This window comes from Vicugna pacos, chromosome 31, assembly GCF_048564905.1.
Source record: "Vicugna pacos chromosome 31, VicPac4, whole genome shotgun sequence".
Taxonomy (NCBI): Eukaryota; Metazoa; Chordata; class Mammalia; order Artiodactyla; family Camelidae; genus Vicugna; species Vicugna pacos.
Window position 1 is genome coordinate 1,838,844 of NC_133017.1, and position 16,405 is coordinate 1,855,248.

At 32.6% G+C, this 16,405-nt stretch overlaps 1 protein-coding gene across 1 annotated transcript; it reads right to left on the reverse strand.

Moving 5' to 3' along the window:
• Nucleotides 1–404: 404 nt before the first annotated feature.
• Nucleotides 405–15,556, reverse strand: LOC140690587 (heat shock transcription factor, Y-linked-like). The gene is made up of 3 exons (XM_072952457.1): nt 15,017–15,556; nt 14,336–14,570; nt 405–448 (listed from the first exon to the last, which is right to left on the reverse strand). Exons 1-3 carry the CDS (start codon nt 15,554–15,556, stop codon nt 405–407), a joined length of 819 nt encoding a protein of 272 aa, XP_072808558.1.
• Nucleotides 15,557–16,405: the final 849 nt, after the last annotated feature.

Genomic DNA, 16,405 nt, shown 5'->3' on the forward strand with positions numbered 1-16,405 from the left:
GGGATGCAGCAAAGATAAATCTATCAAGTAAGTTTAGAACAATTAAGGCCTTTTACAAGGAACAAAAAAAACCTGACACAAAGGACCAAGCATAACACCCAAAATTACTTGATATAAAAACAATCAAATCCCAAAGGCATTAGAATAAGAAATCTTTAATGAGTACTTTGAAAATAAATGAAATAAAAATCAAAAAATAAATTAAATGTCCTAAAATCAAGAGATTTTTTCTTAAAAATATTAACAACCTGGTAAGCATTTAGCCAGGCTTATCAAGAAATACACAGAGTGGACCCAAACAAAATAAGAAATGAAATAGTAGAAATAACATTTGATATTACAGAAATACAAAAAAAGATTATGAAAGCACTGTGAGAAGTTACGTGACAAAAAACTGGACGACCTTAAAGAAATGGATACATTTCTAGAAACGTGTAGCCTACAAACACTGAATAAAGACAAAAAAGAAAACTTGAAAAGCACAATCAGTATAAGTTAAATAAAATCTATAATTTTAAAAACACCCCTTGAACAAAATGCCTTCACTGAAACTTCTTTCCCACCAACTCTTTCAAAAAATGCAGGAGGAAGGAAAATTCCCAGATTTATTCTATAAGGCCACCATTACCCTGATAACAAAACCAAAGACACTACCAAAAAAAAAAAAAAGAAAATCCAATATCCTTCATGAATATACATTCAAAAATCCTCAAAAGAACATCAACAAATTAATCCAGCAATACACAGAAAGGATTATACACGATGATCAGTTGGATTCCTTCCAGAATCTCAAGGATTGTTCAACATACACAGGTCAATCAGCATGACACATATCTAACAAAAGAAGGACAAAATTCACAGGACCATGTCAATACACACAGAAAAAGCATTTGACAAAATTCAACATACATTCATGATCAGAACTCTCATGAATGTGAGTATAATGGGAATACCTCCCAGCATAATAAAGGCCATTTAAAACAATTTATAATTCTCAGGGGGAAAAGCTGAAAGCCTTCTGGGTAAATTCGGGAAAAATACAAGGACTCCTACTCTCACCATTTCTGTTCCATAGTAAAACAATAAAGGAAGAGGAAAATAAAAAGAAGTAAAAGAAATGCAAAATGGAAAGAAAGAGGCAAAACTGTCGCCAGTACTGATGACATAACAATCTGAATAGAGAGTCCTAATGGCTCCACACTGACTATTATGAATAATAAATAATTTCAGCAAAGGAGCAGGGTACAAGATTAATGTAAAGAAGTCTCTTGCATTTCTAAACATTAATCATGAGATACCCTAAAATGGACGTTGAAAGCAATACTATTTAAAATCCCATCCCCTCGAATATCTTGGAATAAATGTAACCACATATGGGAAAGGTCTACACACTGAAAATTATAAAACATTGACAAAGAAATTAAAAATGATTCAAAGAAATGGAAAGATGTCTTGTGCTCTTGGATTGAAAGAGTTCGTATTGTTAACATAGTCGTACTACACAAAGAAACCTGCAGATTTAAGCAAATTCCTGTTAGAAAGCTGTAGTGTTTTCCAAAGAAGTAGAAAAAAAAACTAAATTTTACATGAAACCATTAAAAATTGCCAAAATGATCTTGAGAAAAACAACAAATCTGTAGATATTACCCTCCCAGATACCTTACTATACTACAAACCTACATTAATAAAAACAGCATTGCATTGGCACAGAGATATAATCAATAAAAACAGTCTAGAAATAATTCCACACACCTATGAGTAATGAATCTATGATAAAAGAGGCAAGAGTACACAATGGATAAAATGTCACGTCAATGGATGGTGTTGGGAAAGCTGGACATCTACATGTAAAACAGTGAAATTAGATCATTTCCTGACATCATATACAAAAATATACTCCAAGTGTATTAAGGACCTAAATATAAGACCTGATAATGGGAATATAGGTGATACACTATTGAATATATATCATAGGAATATTTTCTTATATCAGTCTCCAAAGGTAAAAGAAATAAAAGCAAACATAAGCAAGTGGGACCTAAACAAACTTGAAAACTTCTGTACAGCTAAGGGCACAATCAATGAAATGAAAACGCTGCCTGTGTAATTGGAGAACATATTGGTAAACAATGCAAATGACCAGGGTTTAATAGATGTAGGTAAATAGATGCAACATGCATTTAGGTTACACAACTCAATGTGAAAGGCAAAAACCCAATCAAAAACAAGGGCAGAGTAACTGAGTTAATATTTTTCCAATGAAAACATAAAGATGAGCAACAAGCAAGTGATAAAATTGCTCAACATTACTAATTATTAGGTAATTGCAAAACAAAACCACAAAGAGGTATCACTTCACACTTCTCAAATGGCTATTATCTAAAAGTCTACAAATAGAAAGTGTTGGAGACGATGTGGAGGTAAGAAATCTCTTGAATTCTCTTGGTAGGAATGTAAATTTGAACAACTTCTATGGAAAACAATAGTCAGATTTCTTTAAACCTAAAAGACAAATACCATATGAAACATTAATAACTCTCCACAGAAAAATCTGGGAAAAACACCCTAAATTGAAAAGAATCAATGTTCAAAACAGCACTGTTTATTATATGCAAGACAGGGAAGCAATCCAAGAGTCCACAGTAGACTATGGAATTAAGAAGATATGATAATTCTATAAATATGCAATGGTATAAAATGCAGCCATCAAATAGTATAACACATTGCTATTTCAACATCATGAAAGGACCTAGTAAATAATGTGCTTAGTGAAGTAACTTATACAAAGACAAAACTATATAATATAATTTATGTTTGGAATCTAAAGAATAACAAATATCTATGTAAATCTATCTATAGCTATCTATTGATAGATGACAGATAAATAGAAGGATAATAAATGATAGAGAGATATATAGATAGATATATAGATAGATGATAGATAGATAGATAGATAGATAGATAGATAGATAGATAGACAGATAGATAGACAGATTGATTGATTGATTGATTGAATGATTGATAGAGATATGGTAGAAAGAAAGAGAGATTAGATAGACAAGACTGAAGCAGACTGAAATATATGGGAAAACATTTATCTTGACCAAAGTGGAAGGGAAGTACAATTTTATGGTACGATATTGAGAGATATAATATAGAATACATAAAGGAGAGAAACAACAAGATAATCTGTATAGATCAGGGAATTATACACAATAACTTAGAATAATTTAATTTTAAAAGTATTGTCATAATTTATAATGCAATATTATCCACAAAGTGGTTGGAATCCCTTAACAGTACATCTGAAACTGCACAATATACTACATCAACTGTACTTCAATTAAAAATAAAACATCTCATGTATAATTTAGCCCTTTTTCCGCTGATAGCAGCTTCCTTTAATATTGATTTATTTTTATTCTTTAACTTTTAATATTACTGTCTCAAATTAGTTCTTTTACTCTTGTGAAGTTGTTACCAGATTGATGTATATATATTTATTGCCCCTGATTTCCTATTTTTCTTTCTTAATACATATAGTAGAGAAGCTTTTAAAAACATACCCAAAGAAACTGTTGCAAATTTCTCATGGTGTCTACTTAGCATTTTGTTCAATGTTTTGCATATTTTTGCTCTTTTATTTTTCTTAGTAGAGCTCTTTTCTGCACCCCATGTAAGGTGTCTCTGTTTTTTCATCTCATTCAGGTTTTCTTTGTCTGGTAAAGACTTTATTTTCACTTTATAGCTAAGTGATAAATGTGCAAGGTAGGGTATTCTTGGGTGAGAGGTTTATTATTTCAGGAGTTTGAAAATGTAATTTTATTTACCCTTGGCCAATGTTTTCTGCTGAGATATCTGCTGAAAGCCTAATGGGGTTCCTTTGTAGATTATTATAATATTTTTGGCTGCTTTTAAAATTTTCCTCTGTCATTGAGTTGTCAATTTGCATCTGACGTATCTTGAAGGTCTCTTTGCCTTAAAGTTATTGGTGTTTTGTTGGCTCACGGACTTGTATATCAGTTCCTTACACAGGTTTGGGAAGTTATCAACTATTACTTCTTTAAATAAACCATCAGCTACATTCTAACTTTCTTCTCCCTCCAAGATTTCACACTAAAGTGCATTTCCTGAAGAAGTCTGATGGGTATTGTAGAATTTCCTCACTTTTTAATATCTTGTATCTCTGCGCTCCTCTATCATTTCTAGTTTTGTATTGGTCAGCTTGGTAAATTCTCTTCCACATAGGCAGTCTGCTTCCAATGATTTCTGTTGCATTCTTCATCTCAGTTTTTGAGTTCATCTCGTCCTCCAATTATGTTTGGTTATTTTATAGTTTCAGTCTCTTTGGTAATGTATTGCTTATCAGCATTTAATTTATTCCTAAGCTCACTAAACTGCTATCTGAGTTTTGTTTTATGTATTGAGATTCTGTATGACACGTATTTGGATTCTCTATTAATTATATGGCACTATGCTATGACTTTAAGTTTGCTGCAGGGTTGACATTGTGTGTGCGTGTGTGTGCTAATGTGTGACTGTGTCTGTTTTGGTGTCTGTGTCTGTGTATCTGTATGTTACCATGCCCTATAATTTTACTGTGATTGGTCATGGTCTTGGTAATTTACTGCTCTGATGACACTAAGTAACAGAATGGGAGTTGGAGACCTTGCTTTTGTTTTCTGGTAGTTTGCAATATTGCACAATTTTTGGTTTTACTTACCTGAGCTACCTCTGATAATATTTCAAAATGGCACTTTCCAGTCGCTACTGTCTGGATAAAGATGTGCTTTCATTGTCACTTCTTAGAATTCTCTGGTAGTTAATGCCACTCTTGTCACTGGTATGGTGAACACTTCCTTTTATCTGATATGCCTTGAGACTCAGTGTACACATTGAGGAAACGTGCAAAGACAGGTGGGTAATTGGAATCAGGCAAGTGCCTTTCCCATGACCAGTTTTGCAAGGTAACCTATCTCCACCAATATGAATTGGGAGTTAGGATAATGTCATGAATGTCTGAGTGTCTGAAGGATGAAATGTCTGTCTCCACTGTGGCTCCCTCCTAGTTACCTGTGACCATGAGTACTGGTGCAGTTTGAGGCTGAAGCTGTGTGAACCACTGGGACCCTGTTTCTACTGGGTTCTCTGAACCTGTTGGCTCAGATACCCTAGTCAGTGGTCCTTGGTTGCAGGCACCAAATCTTCTCTTCCCTCAGTAGAGCCTCCTTTATGTGTTTTAGCCCACCAAACGTCAGCTGTACATATGCGTTCTGGAGTATTGTTTTGTGTTTTAGTTATTTTTGTTGAGATGTGAACGTTTTATTGACTGTAGATTTAAGGGGAGAGACAGAAATAATTTAAACATGTCACTTTTTTAAAAGTATATACTTTTTCATTTAAATGCTTAAATTATAATAAGGACATTATAAGAAGAGTAAAGAAATTGAACAAATCACCCCCCTTAATGCCATAGTACTACAAAATATTTTATTTTCCTGGGTTCTTTTCTTCAATATTTTTCCCACATACACGCACATTTTACTAAAATATATGCCTATAATCTCTTTAAAATCATTTAAATTATTAAAATATTTCTGTGCTGTAAATATAGCACTGTTGCTCCTCTAATTTATAACTAGTAGCTTGCATATTTCTGTCTTCCCCATCCTTCTTGTCTGTCCCCAAAGGAAACCACTACTTGGAACAGTACACATATATATGTGATTCTGTTACTGTTTCTTTATGATTATTACTCTTATATCTTTAATTTTCTCATGTAAGTTATAACTTAAAGTGTTTTTGTCTGTATCATTTATTTTCATATATACAACACTCTTTGGGTCCAGTCACATTGTTTCAATTTGAACAATTTTATTTTTTGATATGGCAATGACTATTTATTGTTATCTATATCTCACATCTACTTCAGCCAATCATCTCTTGATGGGCAGTTGATTTGTGCATCTATCCATGGCTATTATAAATGATGATGTAAAGAACATTGGGGGTAATATATCCTTTAAAGTTAATGTTTTCATGTTTTTACAGATTTATACCAAAAACTGGAATTGCTGCAACATATAATGCTTCTATTTCTAGTTATTTGTTCACTGTTTATACTTTTATACAAGTGGATGCATCAATTTTTATTTCCACCAACAGTGTACCTGGGTTCTGTTTTATCATTTGATGGTTGTCATTTGAAGACTTTTCTAATAGCCATTTTGGTTGCTGTGAGATTATATTTCATTCTGGTTTTGATTTATGATTCCCTTATGAATAGCAACGTTATGTTTCTTTTTATGTGCATGAAAATCATCCACATGTCTGTTTTTGAAAAGTTTACATGAAGACCCTTAAACTGTCTTTAAGATGGGGCCTGTGTTATAAAATATTGGGTCTAATATGCTACATATATATTATGGATATTAACACCATCTTGGTCTCATTGTCTGAAGTTTTTCCTTCTATTCTATGTGTTGTCATATTTCTTGTAGGTTTCCTTTGCTCTGAAAACGGTTTTGCACTTCACACTTATACAAGAAGAAGAATCCCTGTATCACGTAGAACATCTAATTTTTCCTAAGTAAACTTAAAACTATTATTGTTAATTTTCCTTTATTTTTTTTAATTAGGAGACATATCAAAAATAAATATTGCTATAATTTATCTCAAAGTCAGTTCTCCTCATGTTCTTGGTCAGAAATTGTATAGTTCAGGTTTTACATTAAGGAAATTAATCCATTCTTATCTAATTTTGTATTCTATGAAAGGAAGTGCTCATACATCTTCTTTTTACATGTACTGTCCTGTTTTCCCAGAACTACTTGTTGAAGAGATTGCCATTTTTCCATTGTATACTCTTGCCTCCTTCATTGTGGACTAATTGACCATATGTGTGTGGGTTTATTTCTGGACTTTTTATTTTGTTCCATTGATCTATGTGTGTCCTTCAGTGATAAATTTTGATGTTTTGAAAACTGTCGCTTTGTAGTATGTTCTAAAATCAGGGAGGGTAATACCCACAGCTTTGTTCATTTTTCAAAAATAATTTTAGAAAAATTGTGTCTTCTGATTTTGAATAAATTTTATTATTTATCTCCTTGTTTTGTGAAGAAACATATGGATTCTGGGAGAATAGAAATTTTCTAAAGGAAAAAACAAAAGAAAAATACTAAAATTTGGATTATAAATCATACAATATTAAACAACCAATGGATTGCTGTATAAGTCAAAGGAAATATATATAAAGAAAATGACAACAAAAACAAAGTCCATGGGGTATAGCAAAAGCAGTAGTAATAGGGATGCATATAGCAAAATAATCCCACTTATACAAATAAGAAACAGCTCTCTCATAACATAATCGTACAAACAGAAGATGTAACAAAATATGAAACAAACTTGTTAGTAGAAGGAAAGACAGCTGAAAGGTCATAAGATACATGAATAAAAAAGATTAAAAATAGAAACATTCAATCATACTAAATAATGGCTTTTGAAAGATAGATAAAATTGATAAACTTTAACCAGACTCATGAGTAAAACCAGAATACAGATAAATAAGCTCATAAATAAATGGAAGTTACAGTTTATATCAAAGAAATATAAAACATTATAAGAAGATACAACAAATTATATGTCAATAAAATGGAAACCCTAGAAGAAATGGACAATTTCTTAGAAAGACATAATCTCCAGGATGGAATGAGAAAGAGAAAATATGAACAGATTATCACTAATGAAATTGAATAAGTAATTAAACAAAATCTCCCAAGAAACAAAATTCCAGGCCTAGACAGCTTCACAGGTGAATTCTGACAAACATTTAGAGAAGAGCTATCACCTATACTTCTCAGAGAATTCCAAAAATTTGCAGAGGAAGGAAGGCTTCCTACCCCAACATTTTGTATCACACTACTACTAAAACTGGAACAAATACCTCAAAAAATTACAGGTTAAATATTACTGATATGCATAGGTGTAAAAATCATCACTAAAATGTTAACAAAGAAAAAAATACAGTAAAAGTATTATACAGTATGAATAGTCCATTTAATTCAAGGGATACAAAAGCGATTCATTACCCACAAATTAATTAATATGATACACCACATTAACAAATTGAAGAATAAAAATAATATGCTCACTTCAAAAGAGTCATAAAATATTTTTAAATATTCAGTATCTATTTATGAGTAAGTTTCTCCTCAAATTGGGCATGAGGAAACATACCTCATCACAGATAAGATCATATATGACAAGAACTCAGCTAACATGATATTCACTGATTAAAAGCTGAATTCATCTCCTTTAAGAACAGGAAAAAGACAAGAATGCACACTCTTTCAACTTTTATTCTGAATAGTATTGGAAATTCTAGCCATAGTTATCCAAAATAAATGTAAATAAAATATGGCTAATTTAGAATAGGAGTAAAAGTATCTGATTGCAGATGGCATACTTTAAACAGAAATCCTTAAGATGGCACCTCAAAACTACTAGGGCTTATCAATGCATTTGATAAAATTTCATATTGTAAAATTAACATACAGAAATCTTGCATTTCTGCACACTAACAACAAGCTAACAGATAGAGAAAGTGAGGGAACTGTCTCACTTAGAGTTGCATTACAAAAAAAAAAAAACCTGGAGATATAACCAATCAAGAAGGTTAAAGAACTATACACAGAAAGCTATGAAATATTTATAAAAGAAATTGAAGATAATGCAAACAGATGAAAGGATATATTGTGTTCATTGATGAGGTAATAATATTGTTTAAATGACAGTACTAGCAAAGAAAATACACTAATTAAATTCAGTGCCTATCAAAATAGCAAGGGCATTTTCATAATTTACAATAAATAATTCTAAAATTTACATGTAAACACAAAATTGTTGAAATCACTAAAACAAATAACAAAAGAAAAAAAAACAATAAATACAAATTTATTTTACAAACAACAAAGAGGATGTATCACTTTTCCTGGTTTAAAACTATAATACAAAGCTACAGTAATAAAAAGAATATGGTAGTGGCACAGAACAAAGGGAATAATGGCACAGAAAGAATGCCTAAAAATGAAATTAGACAGTTATGGTCCTTTAGACCATTACAAAAAATGAATATACAGTGGGGAAAGGTAACCAACAGGCATATGAAACCGGTCAACATCACTAATCATCAGAAGAATGCAAGTCCAAAACACAATGAGATTTTATGTCAGCACTGTCACAAAGAATATAATCAAAAAGATAACAAATATAAGTGTTGGTGAGGATGTAAGAAAAACAAACCTGATGCACTGCTGGAGTGAATGTAAATTTGTGCTGCCACTGTGGAAAACAGTATGCAGTTTTCTCTAAAAATTAAAAATGAAATATAATCCAACATTTCCATATCTGGATACTTATTCCAAGAAAATAAAAACACTAACCAGAAAAGATAAATTCAAACACATATTCACTGCAGCATTATATACAATAGACAGGATATAGAAGCAAATTAATTGCTCATCAATAGAGGATGGATAAAGAAAATGTGTGTTTATAATATATATATCTACACAGCTATATTTTTATCTTTGATTTTATTGATTAATCTATATTTACATATAGATGTATATATAGATGTATATATATATGCACACACACAGATAAAATTCCAATGGGTTATTACTCAGCTATAAAAAGAATAATTTGTTCATTTGCAACAAATTTGTAGACAAAGAGGGTAATTTGTTAAGTGAAATAATTCAGAAATACACTGACATATGATATATGATTTTACTCTTATTTGTAATTTAAAACAAATGAAAATACCACAACAGAAAAGGAGATATAGATATACAAAGAAACAGGTTGTTCACAAGAATAGGGGAAATGGGGTGAGGAAAAAGAAATATTTCATGAAAATTAAGAGAGAAAATTTTCCAGTTGCAAATTAAATGAGTCAGGGTCAAGAAATGTGCTCTATGGGGAATAATAAATAACTATGAAATATCTTTAAATAGCAACATAGCATATCTAGATATATTCTGGTTATCAGTTTGAAATGTACTAAAAATTGCAAAGAGATTGATGTTTAAGAGAAACTAGCACAGTTTATAAATTAATGTTCACTACATAAAGAAACATACTTTTAGAAAGAAATTAGATTTGTAGTTAACAGGGGCAGGGGTTGGGACAGGAGAATTTGATTAATGCACTCAAATGCTATAAAACTCCAGCCGTAAAATAAACGTGTTCAAGGGATGCCCCATAGTAATATGAAAATTACAATAAATACTGCTTTACGTTATATATGAATGTTGTTAAGGAAGTAGACAATAAGTTTTTTCATCACAACCAAAAGGCAAATCGTATTTCTTTAATATTGAATCTAAATGAGATAATGAATTCTCCCTAATGTTGCTATGATATTTGTTTCATGATACATGTTAATCAAGCCAATATCCTGTGCACCTAAACTTACTCAATGTTCTATGCAATTTATATCTCAATAGATGCAGAAGGAAAAATGGAAAGACAATATTCATTTTTTCCCATGATATTTCTCATGATTGTTTCTGCAGCAAGTAAAGTTGAGTCATGATATACTTATCCTAGGTAAAGATACTAATAAATAAGTGATTCTAATAAATAATACATAAAGATACTAATATAATTAGTTTTACCATGCCTTAAACTTTGTTCATGTTAACAGCCCACTGCTTCTGTAGGCATCAAAATTTCACTGTGTGTATTCATCTGAGATTAGGGAATGGATACAAAATTTAACCCTTCCTGCTCTTGCGCTGAGTGATAAAGTTCACTGTCTCTGACCTATGGTCTCATCTCCATGACAGCATGTGTAAGAAAGGAACATGCTAGGTTGGTAAACATCTCAGCATGGTAAAATCTCAGAACTCCTACAATTCTTAACTGTTTTGCAATGGGAATGCAATACTGACAAAGACTTGATTTTGGATAACAATGTGGTGTTTTCTCATGGTTGCATTAGAGAATGTGAGGATAATCATTGAGATCCACAACAAATATTCTCGCTCAAGAGCTGGGCAAAGAACTGTAAATGTTCTGCATTATTAGGACTGAGGACTGCTTTCAAAATGATGACTATGCAAACTCTATTCCATGTAGTCCAAGGAAAGAAAGATTATTGCAATTTCTAGGTGAACAGGAATAAGTCAGTAGTTCAGTCTCTATAAATTAGTCAACGGGTGTTCAAAGCCAAAATAAGTTGTGACAACAATGAGAATTAAAAGAAAAATAACTTAGACGTAAGCTTAAATTAAAAAGGAGACACAATCCTGTGCTGGGCTCTGTGGACTGAAGAATGTACATGCCTCAGTCCAATTCAAGGGTTCAGAGGCTTGGCCCTAGCATCAGCTTGGGATTCAATGAACAGTTAACAATTAGTATACTGGGAGAAATATAATCTACCTCTCCCTGATCAGTAGAAAATCTGGCGGCTCAATGAAACTCTTAATACACAGATATTCTGCCAAATGCAGAGGAATATTTCACTGATGACTCAGCTAAGACAAACTTAGTTACTGCTTAACAATCCATCTTCACACACACACAGTGGTAGACAGATTTGTAGTATTTACTGGGAAGAATTCAGTGGGCAGAGCACAGAGAATAGGTTTCAAAGCACCAGCCAACTTTTGTACTTTTGCCAATGGTCTAGATTTTCCCTGGGAGAAAACTACAGATGGAAAAACAAACAATATTCTTCTTTAGGATTTTGAACTTTGAAAGTAAACTGTAGCTTTTGGCTTATCAGTATAGAACCTTGTTAAGATGATCACAGTAAGACCCACTGTCTGATAAGAGAGCTGGAAACTAGCTGCTGAACCAGCCCATATGAACCCCAGACTGCTAATGTAAGCAAAAACATAGCCACCATCAGATTTGAGCTGACAAACTTAAAAGCGTGATGTTTCTGTTGTAGGAAAAACCACTGCTGTCAATACACAGATCTCCTACTGCAAGTGGTCTCTTTCTTCTCTTGGTAAAGGTCATATTGGTGGGATGTTCCAAGAGCTTACCCTGGACAATTTGCCCATTCTCCAGATTATCAAAGACTTTCTTCACAACTGGTGACACATTTTCAGGACTCAATTTTACCATTCCAGTCTTATCAGCTGACACTGCCTGCATGATTATGACCAGAAGCCTTAGACACCCTGACCTTGCCTACAATTTTTCCAGCCTTTCAGGGCATTTCACATTCTGAAAATGCTTCACTTTTTATTTTAAATAAGTGGGAAATACTCAAAGTCTTCCAGGAATATATTATATTTCCTAATATCTGCAGAAATTTGGTAATCTTGCAGTTGGACAAATTTTAATTCCACCACCCTCACCTCCTACTATTCCACACATATTTGATTGCAATTTCGTTACTGAATATGACCACCACAACCAAGGGTCTAGTGCCTCTTAGATACTTCCTGTGTTAAGGTTAGAAGGGGCACAAATTATGTGGGGTGTATAAATCTACATTAAAAGTTTGAAATGGCACTGTCTCTTCTGGACAAAGCTCTGATTCTAAGAAGCAAATTAATTAGAAGGCAGTAGAGTTATTTGTATGGGGAAGAGAATCAGCTATTTTGGGTGGTTGTGTGATGAAGAGACAGGAAAAAATCCAGCAAATGAGAATGGAATACTTTATGCCTCTCGAGGCATGAATTAAGAAGAAAATAATACTTTGTCTACTTTACCTACCTCCACTTACTGTTTTGAGTGACTAGTCCTTGGGCTATGAAAAGAGCTAGTTTGTGGTGAAGAGTAAACACCATAACGAAATAATTTGAAAAGCATGAGAGATTTGTTGTTTCAGGAAAGTAGATTTTCTGTAAAGTCAACATGTATCTTTCATTCACTAAATATTAAATTGCATCCTGTGGCATGTGCTGTGCTTACAGTGCTGGTATCCAAGTTAGACAATGAAAGGGGGATAGACAGAAAACATCTGGAGGAGGTGGTTTCATGCTGAGACTGGGAAAGTCTAAGAAGGTAAAATGAGGACACCCAAAGTCCAATGATGAGCTGGATCAATAGTGGTGAGGTAGCAGCTAAAATAGTTGACAAGCATTTGTCTGGATGTATCTCCAGATACAGTGAAACATAAAGATATGCCAAGGAAGTCAGATGCCAGATTTATTAAGGAATGACTAAACTAAGTTGAGTTTCTGGGCTTAGAGATGGATAGGCATTAAGTGCCAACCTGAGGACGTAAGCTTGTCTTTGGCTGGAACGTAAAAGCAACATAAATTATTGACTTGTTAATATACTGTAGACTCTTCAGTTCAGGAAATGAAACCACCAGTTGGAATGTTTTGAGAACAGCACAAAGAAGACCATAGATAAAATTGCTTCTTAAATTCTACCACATGCTTAATATGCCATCTGAGACTAAATTATGTGAACTTTATGCTTCCAGGGATGACACAATAGAGACCATGATCCCTGGGCTTGTCCTACATTTATCTTCTGTTCCAACCTATCCTAACTTAACACTATTAATACTTTCAAGGATGAACCAGAAACCATTTAGTACATTTGTCTCTCTCCATGTGTTAGTTTTTTCCAAATTCTTCCATTTTCTCTTCTTCCTTACAAGAAATTATTTAAATTTACTCACATATGGTTCCATCAAATGATCATATCAATCAAATAATTTTTTCTTAAATGGTTACTTAGTCTCACATTTAAATTTTCACTCCATTTAAAAAAATAAGGAAAATACAGGTACACATCTATGTTTATTGTTCAAATAAGAAATTTGCAGATATTTGTGGACATTTGACAACATCAATTTTTATTCTTTGTTATCTTGCATAATCTGGTAGTCCTCTGGTAGATCAGTTGTAATTAGGATGACGTTGATAAACTGAAGATGGGTGATGAGTTGGCCTTGAAAGAGAGGTAGCTGATGTATCAGCTATACCTGGCACTGGAAACTGTGGGTTGCTCCCTGGTTGAAGTTTAGAAAAACGACCTTCACTGGCAGATTTGTTGTGATATTTATTTGGAAAAGTAGAAGGCTCCAACATCAGTCCAAAACAATTGCTCTGTATGGGAGACAAGATGCTGTATTGAGAATTAGAAGTTGTAGTTGTAATGAAGTTCACAACAGTGCCATTTGCTTCATTGAAGCTGCTTTGAGAGTGCCCGTGGACAGTGGTAAACTGACTTAAAATAGCACGTTGATCCACTGCAATTTGCACTCGTGGTCTAACTGACATTGATGATGGAGGAGAAAAGTTACCTCTGATCGGGGTATTTGTATCACCAATAATGTGGCTAGTAGGGGGCTTACTTATTAGATTCATATTTAAATTTGCAGAAGGTAAAAATGCACTTTCTCCACTAGTGTCAGACACAAAACCAAAACTATGATTATCCACATTACCCCCTGCTTTAAAGTGCTTCTTTTTGAAATCTGCATCCAATGAAGATACCAGAGAGGCATTTTTAATCCCAACTCTTCTTTTTATTCTCACTAAAAGCTGGGGACAGACTCGTTTAAAATTTGGATAATGATAGAATTGCAGCTACAACCGAAGGAGAAAAATTTTAGTAATATTTTAAACCAAAATACAAGACTACACTAAGCCTAACTAATAAAACCTCAGATTTCACGTTTACTGTGCGTAGAAAATATCATCAAAATATAAACAATGCTGACGATATTTTGAAGTTCCTTATTTGGAAAATACAAATTTAAATTGTATAGTCATCAAATTTAAGAAGTTAACATTTGCAGCAACGGTGAATTCCAATTTTTAAAGCAACTTTAATATCTTTATTTAGATTTCTGGTATGATTCATAGTTGCAAGCAAAGTTTCTCATAATCTTGACTACTTATGGCACTGTCCTCATTGTTTTGAAAAAATAAAGGATTTTAGTCTTAGTAGTTCTATACAATTTTCAAAATCTAGCTTTACATTTATATTGCCATAGATTGATGTACAAAATAAAGTTTTATATATAAGTTACCAAGTCGTAACTAATATTTCTGAATATCTTGCTTAAAACAGAGACTAATTTTTCTTCTGCCAGAAAGTCAGCTAGACAAGCAGATCTTTGAAAATTCTGCCACTCTTTACTAAACCCATAAAGCTTAAGACCTCTAACTAAACTTTTCATACTTCCAGTTTCAAATATAGTGAAAGGGGACATTCTTTCCATAACTTCCTTCTTAAAGACATCTTCATCAATCACTACAGACGTTCCATTATCATCCCAACAGATGGATTTAAATTGGTCACTCCCAGTCATTTTCCAGAGTATTCTGGGAAATGTCAGAGAACGAAAATTGTTATCTTCATCTGGTTCAGAGACACAATGTGTGTAACATGGTCTCTTTATCATCAATTCTTCAGAGAAAGTCTGGAAAATATTTTCCTCAATCATAGACCTCAAGTCCAAGTCCCCAGAGAATGTTTGATCACACAATAGAGATCTACCGGCATTTCCTGATCCAGTTTGTCCATCTTTACGAGACACATCTTGAATTTCTGAAGAAACATGTGCCATCTCAAATAAATTTTTCCACAGCTACTTTTCTTATCTGCATGATTTTGAGCACTGCAGTTACAAATGCAGCTTTGGCAGTCTTGCACAGATAAACTGCTAGGCCATCACAATGGTTCTCAACCTGAGTAGCTGTCACATCACAAAAAGACTGATCTCCTACCAACCCAAGAGTAACATTCAGCCACTGTTTACTTCTCATTCATTTACTTAAAATGAAACATATAGGATGCTTATGTTTATAGTGTTATCTGCAAATCTTATCCCCACAAAATCTTTTTAAATAATTTAATTTTGGGGTCTATGAAATAAAACCAGTCCCCATCCTTTTGTACACAAATTTATACCAGATTGGTGAACAGAGTATAAATAATGCACAAAATATATATAGTAATTTTAAAGTTTTGGAATTTAAAGTGAAATTTGTGTAAAAACTGTAAAGAAATGGTATAACGATTTCATCATCATTTGTAATTAAAGTGAAACTTAGTTTGATTTTGAAATGGAAGTATTTATTTATCTGTGTACTTTAAAATATGTATCTCTATATTCAAAACATGAGAATAAATATGTTTGTTTTTTATGTTTATAAATAAATGATAAATATTTATGTAATAAAATTAGATTAAAATGATCATTAAAATTTAAGAAATCCCAAAGGGTGGTATTTTTGTTTTAAATTGTAATTCAGTGCTATAATAAAACAAATGTAATTTAATATACTACCTTATAATTACAAGAGAGACAATCTTATTGTATATTTACAAAAGTTTGTTTTTGCCATTCTTTCGCTCAGAGGTTTCTCAGTGCATAGAAGTAATAAATTTTCTTGTCATCTGTATAATACATACC

What these genes read in the sequence shown, in the direction of transcription:
- LOC140690587 (XM_072952457.1), bottom strand. Translation starts at nt 15,556, where the DNA reads ATGGCACATGTTTCTTCAGAAATTCAAGATGTGTCTCGTAAAGATGGA. An exon ending in GAAATATTAGTTACGACTTG is followed by an intron (nt 14,571 to 15,016) that starts GTAACTTATATA and finishes CTTCGGTTGTAG; the next exon opens with CTGCAATTCTATCATTATCC. An exon ending in TTTAAATATGAATCTAATAA is followed by an intron (nt 449 to 14,335) that starts GTAAGCCCCCTA and finishes GTCTTTATTCAG; the next exon opens with TGTTTGTAGGCTACACGTTT.